The following is a 19,321-nucleotide window of genomic DNA, read 5'->3' on the forward strand; positions in this document are numbered from 1 at the left end:
TTTTTACAAACTGACTTTTTTGGCAAAAGTGCATTATTGCAAATGCTTTGTTATTTTTCAGAAAGGTTTTTACAATTATACTATGGTTCGTATGGTTCGTCTAACCATCAGCAAAATGACTTCTGTTAGTTTTCACCATCAACTTCATGTTATAAAACAAGTTTTGTTTTTTTTTTTAAGTCAGACAACAGTTCAAAATAGGCCATAGACATGTTTTATTTGGTCATCATCAATAAAAATAGTTCTATTGAGTCATAGTGATTCAAAAGTAAAGTTGAAGCTTCATACTTAACACTCGCTTCAGTGAACCTACAAATAAACTACATGATTCTACAGGAGCAGTGATGATAGGTCAAAAGTCGAAAACCCAAGAACACTTGAGACTCACAGTTTTGGTTGGTAAAATTTCATTTCAAATAGGTCACACTAAATTATTTAGCTCCCTGTCCTTCGCGACCTTTGGTCAAGTTCATATAGCTGACATTAAACAGATATTGTAGACTGTTATTTTGGTCTCATGAATGGCGGCTGTGTACCTTTAATGTGCCATGAAGCCTTTTTAGAGATAAATGCAAAAATAAAAAAGGTTCAACCTTTTGTTTAAAGCATCTGGTGAAGAAATATACCAGTCTAAAAGCAAAATGAATCCCTTTGAGTGCTCAGGATGGAAGTCTGAGCAGCCCCTTTCCCTCACAGGTCGGCCCTCAACTCCAGGTCCACGAGCTGCTGAAAGGCACTCTCGGTGGTCCACTGAAAGGAGTCACAGAAGAAAAGTAAGGTGGGCAATTTTAACATCAGTTCAAAATGTGAGGGACACGAAAGTAAAGATGTGCATTTGTCACCTTCAGCCTCAGTGTCGATCTTACAGGCAGTGAGTCACATTGTCTTCCTCTGCTTGAGTGAAGCCTCCATTATCTTTGCAGTACTTAATGAACCTGCAGACGAGCGGGGCGGGAAAGAGAGACAGTTAACAGAATTTAAGGTTAAACTGAGGTGTTAATGTGTGTATGCTGCCAGCAGAGACCAGATGTAGCCACGTGACACATACTCGCTCCAGGTGTCATCTTTGGCCAGCGCTGAGGGGTTTCCCACCACAATCAGCAGGGCTTTAGCTCGAGTCACAGCCACGTTGAATCTCTGGACAGGGAACGAGTGTGTCAGAATGATGTTTTTGTGCGTACATACAGAGTGCATGTGTTGGTGTTATATACCTTGTCATTCTTGACAAAGCCGAGGTTGAACTTTTCATCGAACCCTCCCTGAGCGTGGTGGCTTCGAACTGTAGACACCAAGATCACTCTCCTCTCCTGACCTTGGAACTCTTCCACTGAACCCACCTGACACACACACACACACACACACATATATACAAACACACTTGAGACACTGCTTGTGCTGTGTGTTTCATGTTATGTCAGTATGGGATATTTAGTTACCTTAAGGCCGCTCAGATCCTTTATTTTAAGGTCTTTTCCAACTTTGTCCAGGGCCTGATGGATTTTCTGCACCTGCATGACACCCAAAAAAACAGCATCAGTTTTCAATCCATGTCTTTAAATGTTTTCACGTCAACATGAGTTCATTTGTACTAAAGTGTTGTACTCTAAGTGTGTTAAATTGAATTTAATTGGGACCTGTTTCCTGTAGGGGGCGATGATGCCTATGTCACTGGGTAAGATGGTAGCCCGGCCCCTCTCGTTGCTTGTCTGCAGCAGTTTCTTGATATAGTCTATCAGCACCAGTACCTCTGCTCTGTTGAAGACTGAGGGACTGCTGGCCTCACGCTCGTTAACACCGGACACACCATGGAAGATCACCGGGAAGCCCTGAGAGATCCGTGAGATATGCTTTAGTAATATTTAGTGTATATTCTGAAATATAAAGAAAGTGTTTTGGATACTGTGTTACTGTGAGGTGGAACAAACTTCAAGCTGGGATTAAAAAACATTTGCCACAGTTCACAATGTTAAACCAAGTTTTATACACACTGACTCTAGACTCCATGAGCTGTTATACACTGTCACAGTGACCGAGAAGAAAATGTGAAGAAACCTTATATTTTACTTTCATTTCTGTGGAAATTACAATTGTTAGTCCCTCACTCTGTTAGTGTCTCACTCTGTTAGTGTCTCACTCAGTGTCCAAGGTCAGGATGAGATAAGGTGGCCTGACTCGATACAATAAATACACAGAGTCAGTTATAGGGCTGGATTCTTGTTAATAGTATGAGGCTTGTTTGTGTGTTTAAGCACAGGCAAGTCACTGATGAAATGGAAATCAATCTGACTTTTCTGTGTCATCCACAATGAACACAGTATTTCATAATCAGAGATGTTTAATTTTAATTTTAATCAGTGAAATAACTCATCAAGATGTTAAATGCATTGTCCTTCAGAAAAGAAAAGAAAACTGACCCTGAAAGTGAGCATTAGAACAGTTATGTGCATTGTCAGAAGTTTCAAAAGTTGACGTCTTCAAACTGCTTGTTATTTCCAACCGACGGTCTAAAACCCAAAGACATTCAACATACAGTGATATAAACAGGGAGAAATCTGAAAATCCTAACACTGAGGTGCAGGCACATTGGTCACTTTCCATGATTTGAACTCTTAATAATCCATTTGCACGGGCACTGTACAGTTTGTGTGTGCGGAAAGAGGAACCATTACCTTCGTTGGGAGGAATTCCAATCCGCAGAGGGAGTTACGTTCAACTTCATTCGCGCAAGCCTTCAGCTTTCTCTCATAGAATTTCTCACTGGGAAACTCCAGGATGTCAGGGTGGGACCTGACAAACACAAACGAATACAGACGATCAAATCAAACCAATCATTTCTGTCAGGGAGTGACCCATAAGCAGCTCTGCTACCACACCTGTAGTTGTGCAGCAGCTGGATGACAAAGCGGCTGTTGTCCTCGTTCTTCAGGTTGTTAGCATAATGATTCATCATGCGCTCCAACAGGGACACTCCTGCAGACAGAGCAGAGCCGTTTAACTCCAGGCACACCACAAATACACACACACACACAAGTAGAGCAAGACTGTGGTTTCAAGCTAAAGTCTGTGTAACAAAAACTGATCAGCAGAACTAAGTATCCTCCGCTATACAGACTACAGAGTTGTAAACAGGAGGATGCATGTGTGAGTGTGTCGTACGTACCCATGCCGTATTCTAGAGCAAAGGGGGATCTGACAATGGGTCCGAGCTGCTTGGGGTCTCCAGCCAGAACAACCTGACCAGACTCTGCACGGAGGAGCCCTTTGTTCCACAGAAAACAAAAGTCAGCACATCAACGAGCCTGATTTCAAAAAGTTTGGACCCTGTGTAACATGGAATTAAAAACGGAGTGGAATCATTTGCAAACGGTTGAACACAACGGTTTGAAAAACTCCCTTCAGGGTGAAGATGTTCAGAAACTCTGTTTGCAGTGTTGACGTGCAGACAGGTACACACAGTGTGCCGCGATTTTGTGCAATGGTGGACAGTCTAACCTTGCTAACAGGACTTTTTATATGTTTACACATAGATGCACAGTTACTCCTCCGCTTGTATCAAGGAACAGAGGCGTCAGAAAGCACTGTGGAGGTCACTGCTACATAATCCAACGCTCCCAAGACACAGACTCCGCCACCAACATCATCCAGTCAGACCTCTAGCTGCAAGTAGCCTACCAGCAATAGCTTTTTTCAGGCTTCTGATTGGCCAACATGGATTTAGGGTTAGGGTTGTACTGCTCCTCTTGACAGCACTAGAATTGTGTTTTTGTGTTTTAATTTTTTTAAGACAGAGCGTACTAGGACAGGATTTTTTTTTTTGAGAATGACGGAGATAAGAATCTCTGCTTTCAAATACACTCGTGTATGTGTGGAGTAGCCATGAGCCTTTCCAGGATGCTCCTTTCATACCCAATCATGATGCTATCACCGGTTACCAATCAACCTGTTTACCTGTGGAATGATCCAAACAGGTGTTTTTGGAGCATTCCACAACTTTCTCAGTCTTTTGTTGCTCCTGTCCCAACTTGTTAGCAGGTTATCACATTCTGTTTTATTGTTGTGTGAAGTTCAGTGCGGCCACAGAGAGCACACTGCTGTTTGTCTTCTTACCTGCCAATGGGATTAAACATTCGGTCTCTGTGGCTTGTCCTGCCTCATCCACAAAGATGTGCGTGAAATGACCTTCAGGGATACCTCCTGTGACCAGCCTGCAGTGATCGGAGAATACATGAGCAGCAGCAAACTTGCCTACACGGAAGCTCACCAGTAGAGTTGACCGTTTGTATTTTGGGTGGCAGAGAATGTGAATGTGAATACTATCACATGCAACAGTGAAATGCAACATTTTTATCATGTCGTGCAGCAAGTCGGAGTCTTTCACTACCTCCCAGCAGTAAACAGGGTGGTGACCACGATCCGATACTCCATCAGCTTCTCTTTAGTGGGAAAAACGAAACACTGCCCTTTCAGGTTAGAGCATGCCTGTGAAAGCGAAGCAAAGGTTAGATAGTACACAAAAGTCATGAAGCAGCAGGAAGTGCGGCAGTATTGTAGCAAGAAGAGCAAGTGAATGGTGCTAGACAATCTCACTGTGACCAACATCATGCCTCGAATGTCCCACCACTGACCTTGAGCTCTCCTGGGACACAGTTTGCATCACAGCTGTTGGCGTACATGCGGAACACTAAACGCTTGTCCACGCTGGCCACGATCTTCTGGCAGAGCAGATCAGCGGCGCTGTTGCAGGGAGCGCAGGCCAGGATGTGGCAGGAGGACAGGTTTTTGTTGAGCTGTTTGATGGCCTCCACCAGAGTCAGAGTTTTGCCTGAACAGACAAAGAACCATCAGAATAAATTCAATGAATGAGCAGTCGTTAGGGTAAAAGGTCAAGCCTGAATTGGTTATCAGTGACGAATAAAGAAAAGTGATAGGCTGGTACTTGCTGTACCTGTTCCAGGTGGGCCAAATACCAGGTACGGGGCAGGCTTGGAAGAGCCAGCTACAATGTGTTGTACAGCCTTATACTGCTCCGGGTTTTCCTTCAACTTCGAGTCAAACAGCCTATCGACAGGAAGGATCACAGGTATGATGTCAGAGCTGAGTCACAATTACGTTTACATGCACAGTCACATATGCTCTCATCAGGTTAGACAAGTACCTAGTTTTATTTCACCAGCGTTAGAATAACAGAGTCTATGAGAAACCTCTTTCAAACACCTCACCAAGTTCGTGTAAAACAGAAATAAAACAGCATGTGATAACTTAATAATCCTTTTTGACACTCAACTGAAAACAATACAAAGCGTTCACAATGGGCGTTCACCTACACCTGCTCCCAGCGCCAATCAGCCACTACAGCTGCAGCCAATCCACACTCATCAGCCACAGGATAAAACCTGTGTGTCACCTGTCGTCGGCAGATTGTTGCACTCACTAGCCTGCTAATGTGTCTTGGCCACTTTGCTCTCCTTGTACTCTTTGCTGCTTCTCTGAAAGACTAAAATTATTTTCTATGCTCCTAAGGATCATCTCCTCGTGTCTCAAACCCCCCACGTCTGCCCAGTTCCAGTCCCCCACCCCCAAGGACTCACTTCACCTGCCTGCACGCTCCTCTCCTGTATCAACTCCCTTTGGAACACTATCCAGGTTTTGTGACAATAAATTCCTGTTAAGATTCATTTACTCCTTTGTCTGTGTTCTGCATCTGACGTTCAGCCATTAATCTCAGACCTTAACACTTCTCTGATTTTTGTAAATATCTGCTCATTCTGAACTTGATACCAACAGCATGTTTCAAACAAGTTGGGACAGGAGCAACAAAAGACTGGGAAAGTTGTGGAACGCTCCAAAAACACCTGTTTGGATCATTCCACAGGCAAACAGGTTGATTGGTAACAGGTGATAGTATCACGATTGGGTATGAAAGGAGCATCCTGGAAAAACTGGATGGAGCGAGGTTCACCACTTTGTGAAACACATGACTGTATAAAGGATGTTACTTCATGGGCTCTAGGACACAAACTTTTTTGGAATCGTGGTTAGAAATTGGAAAGTCCCCCAGAAAAAAATATTGTTCTGGTCCCATTTTCTGATGGACTTTCACTCTTTTACAGATTTCGAAGAAAATGTTTGCATGTTTTTTCTTTCACATTTCAAATCTGCCTCCTAACACGAGTTGGATCAGCCAATCCCTTCTCAGCACAGACCTGCAGAGACGTTTACATGTATCTTTAGAGAACCATAATTCCAGGCCAGGATGAAACACGTGATCACACGTACAGATCAAGAATTTACATAATTCATTCACATGTACAGGGAGGGCCCACAGCCCACTGACACATTACACTTTATACAAAGATATATATATATAGTACTGTACTGTACACGAGTTCTGGGAGCTTAGTTTGCTGAGGGGTGAAGGTGGGTACAGCAGGGAACAACACCCCTCCCAGCCCACATCTGTCTGCCAGGTCTGCTGCTCTGTGCGCAAGACGCAACGTCAGGCGGCTGACAGTGAACTCAACACTGAATCTCATGGCATCCTCAATGCAATCCAGCAATCTGCAAACACATTCACAAAGTGTGGGGATCCTGAATATTAACACGTTGGATATAAGTAAAATAAATCAGTGTTTTTATTTGTGAATTATTGTATGTTATTGTAATGTTATGATCTTACTTTGAGTGGAAGCTGAGTTTGAGGGTGTCGAGCTGCACACTGTGGACGTAGCCGCGGTACTTGACCAGATTTTTTCCTATTGGACGCACCAGCACCGCATCGCCTCGTAGCACCGACGGCCGGTTCTCAGACACGCCGGGCACCTGGCAGGTGAATATGTTGCAGTGTTAATCAAAATGATTCAAAACATATCAGACATAATTTGTCTTTTTGGTTTTTCCTAGATTTTTGTGTCCTTGTCATAATGCATCACAAACTGCTGTCAGGATTGTACGATTACACTTTAACCAGTGTATCAGCTGGGCACAAATTACATGGGATCATTGTGATGTGCTAAAAATGCTCTACTGAACTTCCAACAATCTTCCGCCTGTTTGTTTGTTTTCTTTCAGATTTATGTCTGATCAATCCAGAGACGATTAGCATGGCCCCTGCAGCGGGATGACGTTCAAGCTCACGAAGCGCTTCCACGTTTTTTTGGGACAAAGAGGCATGATCACATCACCCCTGTGCTCGTTAGTGCAAATGACCTTCATCGCAAAGTGAGGGAGGGACATGAGGAGTGAATGAGCGGGCACATTTTAACCTTCAGGATGAGAAGTTCCCTGTTGACGAGATCTCTGTCCAGAATGGCCTCCTTTGTTTCATTGTTGGGGATGTTGTATCTCTTGATGTCCACGTCCATCTGTTGCTCCTCCAGATACAGCAGCAGGTGAAACTTCTCGGCATACTTCTTCCAGCTCAAGGCACTTTCCAGTACGGCCTTTCTAAACAGACCAAAGGAAAAGAAAGGAGTCGTATTGCAGTGTATATTGTAGCTGGGGTGTTCTACATCATGAATGTATGTTTTTGGCCTGTGTCCAAACACAAATTACTTGTATATATTAATAACTCTCCCAGTTATGTTGTGCTGTCAAATGTAATGGCTGCCTGCGTTATGTCGTGTCACTACTGTTATGTGAATGAAGCCCTGCATTAATCTACCACACTGGAGACTCCAGGAGGTGGTTGCTGTGGAAAGCAGACAAATAAAGAGTAGGACCGTGACACCAGACACTGGGGTTCACATCCTGAGTTTTGTCTGTGGTTAGGTTTAATCAATAAAAGCACTTGGGGAAAGACTGTGGTCTCAGTTAAATGTTAATAATCACGCTGTGTCTCATGATTTAAGTCACTGCAGACTGTTCCTGTATTAAACCAAGACCACAAGACTGTAACCAAGTGCTGTCAGAGTCTTAACATCACCAGAAAAAGTTTCATAAAGCGGTACAAGTGGATATCATATTGATCAGATATCTATGTCAGTGTCAATATCTCTGCAACTTGCCAGATACATTAATTAACAATACTTCATCATTATGTTGCTAGAAACATAATCTGTGTTTGCTGTTGTAAATTAGCTGTATATAATTTCTACTGGCTACACTGTGATATATAAAACACATTAACATCACATGCAGAACTTATCAGTGAGGTTTCCATAGTCCTTACACACATTGTTTAACTACTGACCTACAGCTGGACATCAAAAACTGAACTGAATCTACCTTTTACCGGAGGTAGACTGCTTCAGATCCTTGAGGAGCTGGTCCATGTAGCCTGGCATTGGATACGTTTTTAGCGGGACCACACTTTGTAGCTGCATATCTGGGAGCCTGGTCAGAGGAGACAATGAAAGGAGTTGGATATGTCACTAGGAGACATACAGCATTTAATTTTTCACATTTGCTGCAGTGTGTGTGTTGAGTGGAGGGTGATACCTTTGAGGTGGCCTTCCATCCATAATCGTGTAATCAACTTCAGGGGTCCGAGAAAGGAGGAGGCGAGGTTTGAAGGGTGCTATAGGCGCAAGCTCCCGTCCTAAGGCGCTTAAACAGTGAATTTCAATAAAGTGCACAATGTAGAACGCAGTGGAGGTCTGCAGGTCTCGCTTGAATTCAAAATTCAGTTTAACGCGACAGAAACCAACCACACTTCTGCTGAAGTTAACGTGGATTTCATAGCCTTCACCTGAGAAAAGGACATAACAGGTCGTAATGTTGTATTCATAGTGGTTTATCAGGTCCATTAGTAAATATGGCATTGTGACAGTAACATTACCTGGCTGTAGGCACAGAGGGTTTGTCTTGCTCACTTTGAACTCATTTGTCAGAGTGAAGTACTTCGGCAGCTTCGGTGGGATGTAGGAGATGAAATACACAGGTTGTGTTCCAGTGTTTTCCACTTTCAGATTCACGACGCACTGCTGCTTCAAAACAAAAATTAAAAAAAAAAAAAAACACAGCCTCACAATTGTACCACAGCCAAGAATGAGTATATCTGATTCAGCGGGTGACTTAATAACATAACAATACCTCACGTTCATCCACGTTCAGACAAAGTTTCCTCTTCTCAAACTGATGGTTGGGGCTGATGCAGCTGATGCAGATACCGTGTTCGTCAGCCCTGTGAGAAGAAGAAGAAGAAAAAAGAGCAAAGGTTATGATGTGTGACTTTGAAGATCACCATTAAATCACAGAGTAAAACTTCAGCTATACTGTCATGTATATTCTTATGTTATAGCTGCATAATGAAATAAACCAGTCAGATAAGACGGAGGACTGTAGTGAATGAAAGGCCAGTTAATGACAGTAAAACTGTATTATTGGCAACTTGGTGGACTGCTGTTGTCAGCATGCTAGCCATCCTAGCTGCTGCAGTTTATGCTTAACTATATCCACGTTTTTTATTGTCCCATCTGGTTTTGCTCCATCACACAAGTAAGTTAATCCTTTGTTTACTGATAATGACTTTTTAGATTAAAATAATATTAAACGTGTTTGACAATACAAACTGTAGTGACAAGCAGAGCTGAAAACACCTGTTACCTGTCTGTATTCAGGAGCGCAAGACTGGCCGGACAGGCTTGAACTCCCATCGCAGCATTATGTCTGGAGGCCTGGACCATCCAAGGATCAGCAGCTCGTCTTTGGACAACCTCTGGCTGACGGGCCCTGAATAAATGCCACTGGTCATGATAACGAGGTCTGGCCTGTGGAGACGATCACTTCAAGTCAGCTTTGTCTTTGGGCCACTATCAAGTAGCTGAGTGTGCTGTGTTGTGATTTTTTATTGCCAGCAGAAGACATAAGAGTATCCTCAACAGTTCTTAAAGGTACCTAATCTGCAATTTGTAAAATGTAAATAACTGCATAGAAACATAACAGCAAGCTGTGTCTTAACGGACCGGTGTGTACGATTTAGTGGCATCTAGTAGTGAGGTGACAGATTGTAGCCTACTGAATACCCCGAATAGGATGTGGGAGAACCCACCAAGGTTGCTAAAAACACAGAAGACGCTCTCTAGAGTCGGCCTGTGCTGTGTCTGTTCTGGGCAAGTAGAAGGACTCGGTAGAAGAGGACCTGCTCCCTCTGTAGATATAAGGATCCTCATTCTAATTCAACTAAAAACAAAACAATTCTTATTTTCAGGCAGGTACACTATAATGAAAGCATAATTACTCCAGTAGATCTCCCTTAATACTACACACTGAACCTTTAAGATATTCAAAAGGAGCCTTCTCCCAGACCGGAAGTCTAGTTTCTGAGAAAGAGACACCGCCCTGCCTTCACACATACAGTGATTTTAAAATGGCAAAACCTTCGCTTTCGAAATGACTCATTGTGAGTCATGAAATCTCTGAAAATGTTTAAGCCCTATTCAAATCTTAAATATTTTTCCATAAGAATGAATAATGATCAAATATTGAATAAATAACTCATCCACCACAATAACATTATTATTATTATTATAATTATTATTAATAATAATAATAATATAAAAGACATATTTAAAAGATTGCATGTGATCACCAGTCCTGACGACACCTCCACCTACTTACCAGTTATTTACTCGTAGTGCTCAGATGTGTGATAGACTTTAACCCTTAATTTAGACCTAATTAAACTCTAAGAATATAGTTTGTGACTGTTGTGTGACTGTTGAAGGACTTTCTTTACCACAGTGACTCTTTGTTGTCCAGTTTTATTACATCTTTTAGTGTGTGTACTGGACTCAGGCCTTCAGAAGACAAAAATTCTAAAATCTAAAGTTACACTCAAATCTTTCTCTCATCCCGTCCCAGCACTGACAAAAAGTGGGGGATCCTTTGAGTTTTACAAGCACTCGTAACAAAGTTACATCTGCCTGTCTTATCCTCCGTCCTTCCTCCAGAGACAGTTTTTTCATTGTGTGAGAATGAGAAGATAAGAGCTTCTCACAGGAAGGAGGACACTTTGATTTATAATTTCTGCTCATCGCAGGTCAAACTGACCTGCACACAGAGGAGGAAACGAGACACGAATCCCAGCTGACGGTACAGTTAAAATATAAAATAGAAGAAGTGAAAATGGGAATTATGTAAGCAGAATTTACAACACAAGACAAAACACTGACAAAACAACACAAGGAAGACAAGAACAGTGAACACAGAACAGCTGGCAGAGTTTCATAAGGAGCGGTAGAACAGGGTTTTGTCAGGGTTTGATTCTGTGTGTGTGTGTGTTAGTTCTGAACAGTGTATGGGCTGGAAAGATGAAAGACTGAGGAAGAGCATGGGAAAGGAGATAAATAATTTTAAAAAAGGATAAAATTTAATAAAAAATATTAAAATGAAAAATCCACTAATACTACCACCATGTTTTCTGTATTGTTTTGCACGTTATTTTTTAAATCTTATTTATCTATGTTTTTAAGGAGCTACCACCATACAGTAAGTGATGGTTCAACAGGTAATTTAGCTATAATTGAATGTATTTAATTATCTTTTTCTTCTTAAATCAACATGCTGTATATTGTATCTGAGGACTTTGCCAGGGAGATTATTAGAAAACTAATAATTAGATTTAATATCAGCTGTAAGTGTGTAGGGGGGGCATGCAGTCGAGGGAGAAACAGAGCGACATCTAAGTGACACTGATCTCAATAAAAGCTATAAGGAAGAACAGACCCTGCATTGGAAGCGATCATCACTTCCTCGTCTTGTCTTCTTCTTGGACACCTTAGCGCCATCGTTTCGATCCCTACAATACACACACAAACTAATTAACACCGGAAACATTAATAAAACACTCAAACACACTCTTACATAAAGAAAAACAGCGTACCTTTTCTTGAAGTCGTCGTCCTCCTCCCAGTGACGCATGATTAAAGTTCAATGGTGAAAAGCTTCGCGTGCGGGCGGACGACTAACGGGCTGCCTGATCGTCCCACGCGAAATCCAGACCAGACCGGGTCCGCTTCCTGTTCCCGGGGCAGCCTGCGCGGGCGGTGTTTCTCTGTCTCTACTGATGCCGAGCTGCATCACAGGGGCAGCCCGGTTCAGGTGTTCAAAGCAGGCGCCTAACCCCCCCACAATTTGCCAGCCAGGGGAAACCAAACTCCGCCTGTAAGCGCTCTCCGGAACTCTCTGTGGATGCTTCGAGGTTTTTCAAGTTTCGTTTCTCACTCCGGGACATGTTTGAACATGTTTATTCTTATTCACAGCTACATTATCAAGCTCAGTCATTCTTTGTGCCTGATGTCCACTCCATAAAGACATCGGTTACTGAGGAAGACCCTCACGGTCTTCCTCTGCCTTCAGTCAACAGGCCCACCTGCTGCACTCTGCTGCAGGTGGCACTGCAACATCATCACCTTTCAGGCACCCTACCAATATCACAGCCTGCTGATAAGAGCAGTCAGCATAACAAGCAAAGAGCAGCAAGTAAAGTCAGTGAGAATAAAGCTCAGAAAAAGTGATGTGAATTTACTGAAACAGTGGTGATGATAAAACAAAGTACCAAAGTACCACATGTCACCGCTGTTCAATGCAACAGCCCAAAAAGTCTGAATTAGTTCTCTCTGAAAAGCAGATCTCAGTGGCTTGCTGTGTCAGGTGGTGTCCACTGAACCTCAATGATGGGCTAAAAGTTATCATTTTAAACGTTATATGAATCTTGATTTAAAAAAGTGATCAGGCTGCGCATATTACTATTAGAGTCACGTAAGGATGTTTGCACAGCTAATTTTCATCTTTAGACCCTAAAACCAGCCGTATTTCTCTCTAGATGATATTAAAATGTCAGTTTTCATCAGTTACCATGTATTTCTATAAAGGAGATCACTGCATATGTATAAATTTAACTTAGTATTCATCTGTTATTGAGAACAGGGATGTTTATTGTTATAGTTGTCCTCTCTGCCTTTTAATTATCGTTGATGCTGCTATTATTGGGGCTATTAACGCTGATGCTATGTAGCTAAAGGGACAATGGTCAACACTGCACCTTCAAACAGTGTATATCTTTATAACGTCAAAAATACCACAAACAAAACCATGAGGAGGATTCCTCCATAAGTACCAAGCTGACAATGAACATTGCCAGACAACAAACAAGATCGACTTGCTGATTTATACATTTATCTTTTATTTACTTTCATGTTCTAAGTTCTATTCTTTAATGGCACACTCATATGTTATACTACATATACCTTGATTTGCATTTATACCCATATTCTTTTATACTTATTTATACTCATTTGTCTTTATTAACTCATTTATATTCTTGTGATTTTTACAAAAGTTTTACACTTTTTTAAACTCAGTTTTACTCATTCATATTCGTTTAACATGCTTCTCATTTATCATTCAGATTTTCATATATTATTATTACTTATTCAATACGATACGTTTACTTGTTACAGTTTTAATCATGTTAGAGGCTACAGCTGGTTTTGCTGACATAAGATGGCCGACAGGTAAACATGACGTAAGATGGCTGACAAAGGAAAACTTATCAGTCATGTTATTGCCGGGGCTTTAAATGTTTTGGAAAGTCCCATTCCCCAGCTGCTGCTTGCAGGTGTCTGCAAGAGCTCAGCTGAGTGCTGTTATAAGCAGCAGTTTCCTGCCACCGGAGGTCTTTGCCTCTCCCTTAGAATAAGATAAACTTGCATTTTTGCACACTCACAAACTGGTGAGAGTTGGTCGCCTGCGGGGGGGACACCTCTGCTCACTTAAGCCCTTACAAGCCCTGATTTTTACTGTCTCTCACACTAAAAGGACTGAGGAGAGTTCTTCTCCACAGAGAGCCCCTGAGAGGTAAGATCCAGCACATCCACACCACAGCGTCACAACTGATTCACTTAGCACACACACCTCACGCTCACACAGTGGGGTAGAGGACCAGTCTAAATCCACAAGCTCGCCTTGGGGAGACTCTCTGACGTCCACACAGGCCAGCAGGTAGACTTTCATAAGAGGGCCGTCCTGCATCCACACGCCTCGGTGTGATTGTCTTGAGTCAGGAGCCAGTGAGCGAGGGTAGCCACAGTAGCAACTGGACAAAAGGAGAGAAGACAGAGAAACTAGTCGTATTAACGTGGAAACACACCTCACTAGCAAGTAAGGAGCTCACACGCAGTGAGAACATACACCAACAGTTTGATGAATAATGTTCCTATCTTTTCTCTGTGGTTCCTGCCAGTGTTGAGTGGAGGCATGGGTCAACAGTACAGCCCAAGCGTCTGTGTCCAGAGATCAGTGAAAAAGAAGAAGAGAAAGAAGAAGAGAAATAGTGACTGCTTTAATTCACAAATGTTACAGTTTGTTGCATGAAGTCATTTTGCTCTGCATGTAAGCGATCTGTCTCCATGACACTGAACTGTGTGGTTTCTAACAAACGGTTTGCTTGGGACTTTTCACATCTGCTGGCTGACGAAGCCCCTTTTCTAAAAATAGCAACACGAAGGTGCCGCTCGATGAGAGAGCAGAATCTGTGTGTCATGTTTGAATTATCCTCCCATGTGCTTTAAAGTTGATGTATGTTCCAATTAAATGCTTTTGAAACTTTTGAAATGTATCAGATGTGTATATCACTGCTAGGATGACAGCCATGGGCCCTCCCTCAGCTCTATAAGAGATGCAATACTGAGGAGGATGGGCTTCTTTATGGCTCAGCAGACTCCCCTTCCCCTCCCTTCTTTGGGATCCCTTTTCTTCTTTCTTTCTACATTTCTTTTATATTTTCTGTAGGTTTTAGGGAAATAAGTCATCACTTTGAATGCAAATGTCTTATAAAAACAATCCTGTAAAGAAGGTTAAAAAATTCAATTGCAGTGAAAAGAGGGTTAATATGTTTAAAAAGGTTAATATGGTTAAAGTATAAGTATATAAGTATAAAGTATAAAGATAATCACCTGCCATAAGAGTTGATCAATGATCTATCTGTTGAGCCTTTTTTGAAAGATGATGCTTGTGATCGATTAGCTATGCCTGCAGAGATCGGAAGGGGGAGCTCTCGGTTGTCAGAGAGGATGTAAGTATGTTAAAATTGATAAATGGAGATTGATGAATGGTAAACTGTGTAAACCCATAACATAGAGAACTTCACATAATGCTATGAAAAAACAAGTGGATAAGTCAACTCTTTAGAGGTTGATCAACTTTGAGAGCAAATGAAAATATAAATGATAAGAGTAAAAAAAATGTTGAATAAATGTTCACAAGTATACAAGTAATTAACTGAAAATGTAAAAAAAGGATAAAATTTACAAATATAAAATATTATATGACTGGTAAAATGATCATTTTGATTATTATTTTTTTATTTTTGGGTATTTTTTAAAATTGCAAATAATTAAGAATTTGTCATGGACAGAGTTTCATGAAGCTTATACATTTCCCCCCAGCATAACAACACACAAAACTCTGCATTTTGTCAAGGAAGTCTGGTACTTTATGTATGCGTGACAAGCAAGTATATTGTGGTTACTGTACTTTTTAGCGCCTATGCATCCTGTTTTCTATGGTTGCTACAACAAGTAACGCAATAAAGTGTGTTTCTCACCAGCCGCAGCCAAATGCTGGTCAAATACAAAGTGGTTGGCTAGATTTCAAACACAAAATAATGACTTGTGTGCATGTGAGAGAGAGCTGGTGAATTTGAATGTTAATCTGTCGGTGGCTGGTAGATGTTGACATTCAAAAGTTAATTTCCCACCCTGTCCACACTTGTATGTGTGCTGCTTTTGTATTGTATTGTTTGTGAGCCTGTGTGTGACTACTGTGAGTGTGTGTGCCTTGAGGATATTGCTGAGACCTCTGATTTCAAGTCTGAGAACATAATGCTTAATAAACGTCTATTGAATGAGGGCATTTACACTACAACTGTGTGGTTTGTGTATTAATGTCATGCAATGATTGTCATGTTATGCTCATAAAAGGAATAATAGTTTTATATAGTTAAACTATATTATACTGTATACCTCTTTGTTTTACTTGTTCTGGCATCTTGATAAAGTCTTGGAGGTGTACTGTTACAAACAACACTAAGAAGCCTTTTCAGCTCACTGTGGCTGTTTCTGTTTGTAGCCCACCATTCCTCCCTGTGATATTTAAAACTGATCGACTGACTAAACACAGGACAATATGTTCATGTCTGGGTCATTGTACCTGTTTTGATCAAAGAATAGCACTGTTAATGACTGACAAATGTTTGGTTTGCATCAGCAGTACCTCAGTACGGTTAAGAGCAATCATTAAACAGTAAAATAAGGACTGGGAGGAGATAGCAGCCTATCCACTGCTATGAGGCTGTAGTGAAAACGCATGTTATCACAGCTCAGCTTAGCTTGGCATGGTTCGGATGAAGTGGACCAACAGTGAGGGAATACAGACTTCAAATAGATTTTAAAAAGAGCACTTGTATTGCACTTGTACTCTGTATTGACCAAAAACCTGAGTATTATTATTATTAATTTTATTAATATAGAATTAATAGAACCCTCTGTTGGCATTTTGAACAATTCTACTTTTGCAGTCCTACAATTGTTTTTATGTTAGCACACATTGGTTTTAAGGCTTATTCACTATTCAAGTAATAGTGCAATGCTGCTGTGACACAATTTACCTTATGTGTCACTTTTTGCTTTATTTCCTGTGTACTTCCTGTGAAATTATCTGATTGTTTTCTACTGTGTCTCATTAGTTTTTCCTCCTCAGTGTATTTAAGTTGTACATATTGTGTCAAGTATTCCTGCTTTGTCAAGTGTATTTCCCTGGGTTTCCTGTATGTTGGACTTTTCTTTGTTTTTTTCCTGGACCTTGCTTGTTTTTTGGATTTGTGTACCCTGCTCCCCTTTTGTAGGATTTTGCCTGCCTCATGGACATATTAGTTTGTTTTTGACCCTCTAGTGCCTCCCCTTCTGTAAGTCTTTGTTTGACTGCCCTTTTGTTAATAAATTTATTGAACTGCACCAGCTCCGCCTTGTATGCTCTACATTTAGCTTCAATTCCTGTTTTTCTTTGACACATTTACAGTAAACAAACAAAAGTCTATATGGAAGTCAAGTATTCTAAGTTATAAACAATACAAAAATGCAAAGAAATATTGAGCAAATACATGCACATGGAGTGGATGAGTGTGTACATGTCTATATACATTATGTACAGTGTACAGGTTGCATATTGACACTGACAGCGCATAATGATATGTAGATGTTAAAAACTGCATTTTAGACTGTAAAAATATAATCTGCAAAAATATGATATATAGTGGAAGTAAGTGGATGTTTTGTTGTTCGAGTGTTACTGACACTGTATGACTGATTTAACTGTTCACCAGAGTGAACGCCTGTGGGAAGAAGCTGTTCTTGTGTCTGGCAGTTTTGGTGTACAGAGGTCAGCAGGTCCTATAAGAGTGACAAAGTTGGAACAGATTGTAACCAGGGTGTGGTGAGTCTGCAGTGATGTTTCTGGCCTGTTTCCTGACACTGGAGGTGCATAAGTCCTGAATGGAGAGCAGGTTGGCACCAGGGATTTTCAGTCAGTCCTGTTTGGTCTGAGCCAAACCACACGTTGATGGATGAACAGAGAACAGACTTAATGACTGCAGTGTAGAACTGGATCAGCAGATCCTGAGCTGGCGCAGGAAATTCATCTTCTGCTGGACCTTTTTGATGAAAGAGTTTATGTTGGATGCCTGCTTCAGGATTCTCTCCCTTGGCTCTGGAGTTCCTTAAATATTAATTTCTCATCAGGCAGGGGTTGGAGGGACTCTCTTTCAAGGTTTCTGGCATGTTGTGTTAGATCTTGTCATTGGCACAGGGAACACATGATGCAGGAAGTCCCAGAGAAAGTCGAAACTGTCAATAACCCTCCGAACCCCAAGCAGCTTCTGGGCTTTTTGCTCTTTTTTTGCATTTTTACTCACTGTGGGCTCATTTTCACTGCCATGCACCTCGATGGAAGCAGCACTATCATGGCTGGAAGTAGGGAGAGCTCAAAAATGTTTTTGTGCAGGATAGCACTATCATAATGCCATAAATCAATAAAAAGCAAGCTGAATTTGATGTTTTACAAATATAAAAAAAAATGGAATCTATACAGTATCCAACGTTTTTCCAAGTTCTTACAGCTGTTAAAAATCTGGAAAAAATAGTCAATTATTGAAGAGGGATGTGACAAAAAGTTTGTGGCTATGATAAATTGTCTTGTTGTAAAAAAAAAAAAAAGAAAACAAAAAAAAAATGCTTTTCAAACCCACCAGCGGGTTGGGTCAATAAAAGTGCACCAAGTGAAGGGTACATGCAGTTGGAAGCCTGGTGTTCAGTGCCAAGGAGCTGAGCGCGTTCAGTAGATCAGTCTTGTTTCAGTGCTGCTGTTTCCCAGCGTGGAGAAAGCAGCATATTTTGGTGCTCTTGCCTTTTAAATCTTTACAACAAAATTTGCAAAAAATAAAAAATAAAATAATTTAAGGCCCAATCATCATCATCAGAATTATTCTGTCCTTGCCCTGCTGTATGAGGATGATATCCAGGTCATCTGATGGAGGTCTTGTTTCCTGCAGCAGCATTGCAAGTCTGCTTTCAAATTGCACACTTGGTTGTTAGAGAGGTTTGTTGCTAGTTCACCCTTTCACAGCTGGCTAATGCTTTGTCTTCTCACAGTTGATATGGGGCTCTGCCTGGATGAGGGGCTCTGGCTATCACTCGTCCTCCCATTTTCCAGGGACATGATTTATTATTGGGCTTTGTGCCAAGAGAGTTCCACAGAGGACTTACAGTTGCAGATTTATTGTCTGACAGGCAGCCCCCCCGTTTGTTAGTAAGCTCACAATTACAGAGCCATCAGCAGAAATAAAATCCTACCCCGCTTTGTGTTTATTCTGACAAATATTTGGGCATAAGACAAATAAAAGTGGAGAATACTTTAGTCCAGTGAGTTTGTTATACAAATATTCATTGACTCAACCACAGTTTGTAGAGTCATCTCATTGATCCAGGTAGTAAACTGAAACTGAAAGTATACACTGACCGACAGCTCTTTCCACAATCATTTACTGCTCCACAATATTTCTTAGAAAGCTATAAAGTGAGTCAGTTTTCCTGTTCTTCAGCTGTCACTGATTTCTGTTAGGGACACATACTGTAACTCTTTGAAACTGTCTTGGGAGAGCTGATAATCACACTGAATTGCATTTCATTTCATTACTAATTTGGATTTCTGATAAGAATCTGAGATGTGGGTTTCAGAGGTCTAAAAACAGGCTTTGTGTTGGGTTGCAAATTGCTCACATTAAGATTGTCCGAGCAAAATTAAAGACTTAACTGTATTGCCAAGTTTA

At 41.2% G+C, this 19,321-nt stretch overlaps 1 protein-coding gene and 1 pseudogene across 1 annotated transcript; one reads left to right on the plus strand and one right to left on the minus strand.

Moving 5' to 3' along the window:
* Positions 1 to 198: 198 nt before the first annotated feature.
* Positions 199 to 12,069, minus strand: LOC121612335 (putative helicase mov-10-B.1). Its single transcript, XM_041945161.1, has 23 exons — positions 11,822 to 12,069; positions 11,665 to 11,737; positions 9,544 to 9,707; positions 9,031 to 9,121; positions 8,777 to 8,921; positions 8,437 to 8,686; positions 8,224 to 8,331; positions 7,263 to 7,443; positions 6,677 to 6,819; positions 6,382 to 6,558; positions 4,946 to 5,058; positions 4,626 to 4,822; positions 4,382 to 4,479; positions 4,108 to 4,205; positions 3,161 to 3,259; positions 2,874 to 2,970; positions 2,670 to 2,787; positions 1,635 to 1,826; positions 1,437 to 1,508; positions 1,212 to 1,337; positions 1,049 to 1,137; positions 843 to 935; positions 199 to 750 (listed from the first exon to the last, which is right to left on the minus strand). The coding sequence occupies exons 1-22, from the start codon at positions 11,857 to 11,859 to the stop codon at positions 863 to 865; spliced, it is 2,742 nt and encodes a 913-aa protein (XP_041801095.1). The 5' UTR covers positions 11,860 to 12,069; the 3' UTR covers positions 199 to 750; positions 843 to 862.
* On the plus strand, positions 7,054 to 7,152 carry LOC121613433 (annotated as a pseudogene).
* Positions 12,070 to 19,321: the final 7,252 nt, after the last annotated feature.

Source organism: Chelmon rostratus, chromosome 10 (genome assembly GCF_017976325.1).
Source record: "Chelmon rostratus isolate fCheRos1 chromosome 10, fCheRos1.pri, whole genome shotgun sequence".
Classification (NCBI taxonomy): Eukaryota; Metazoa; Chordata; class Actinopteri; order Chaetodontiformes; family Chaetodontidae; genus Chelmon; species Chelmon rostratus.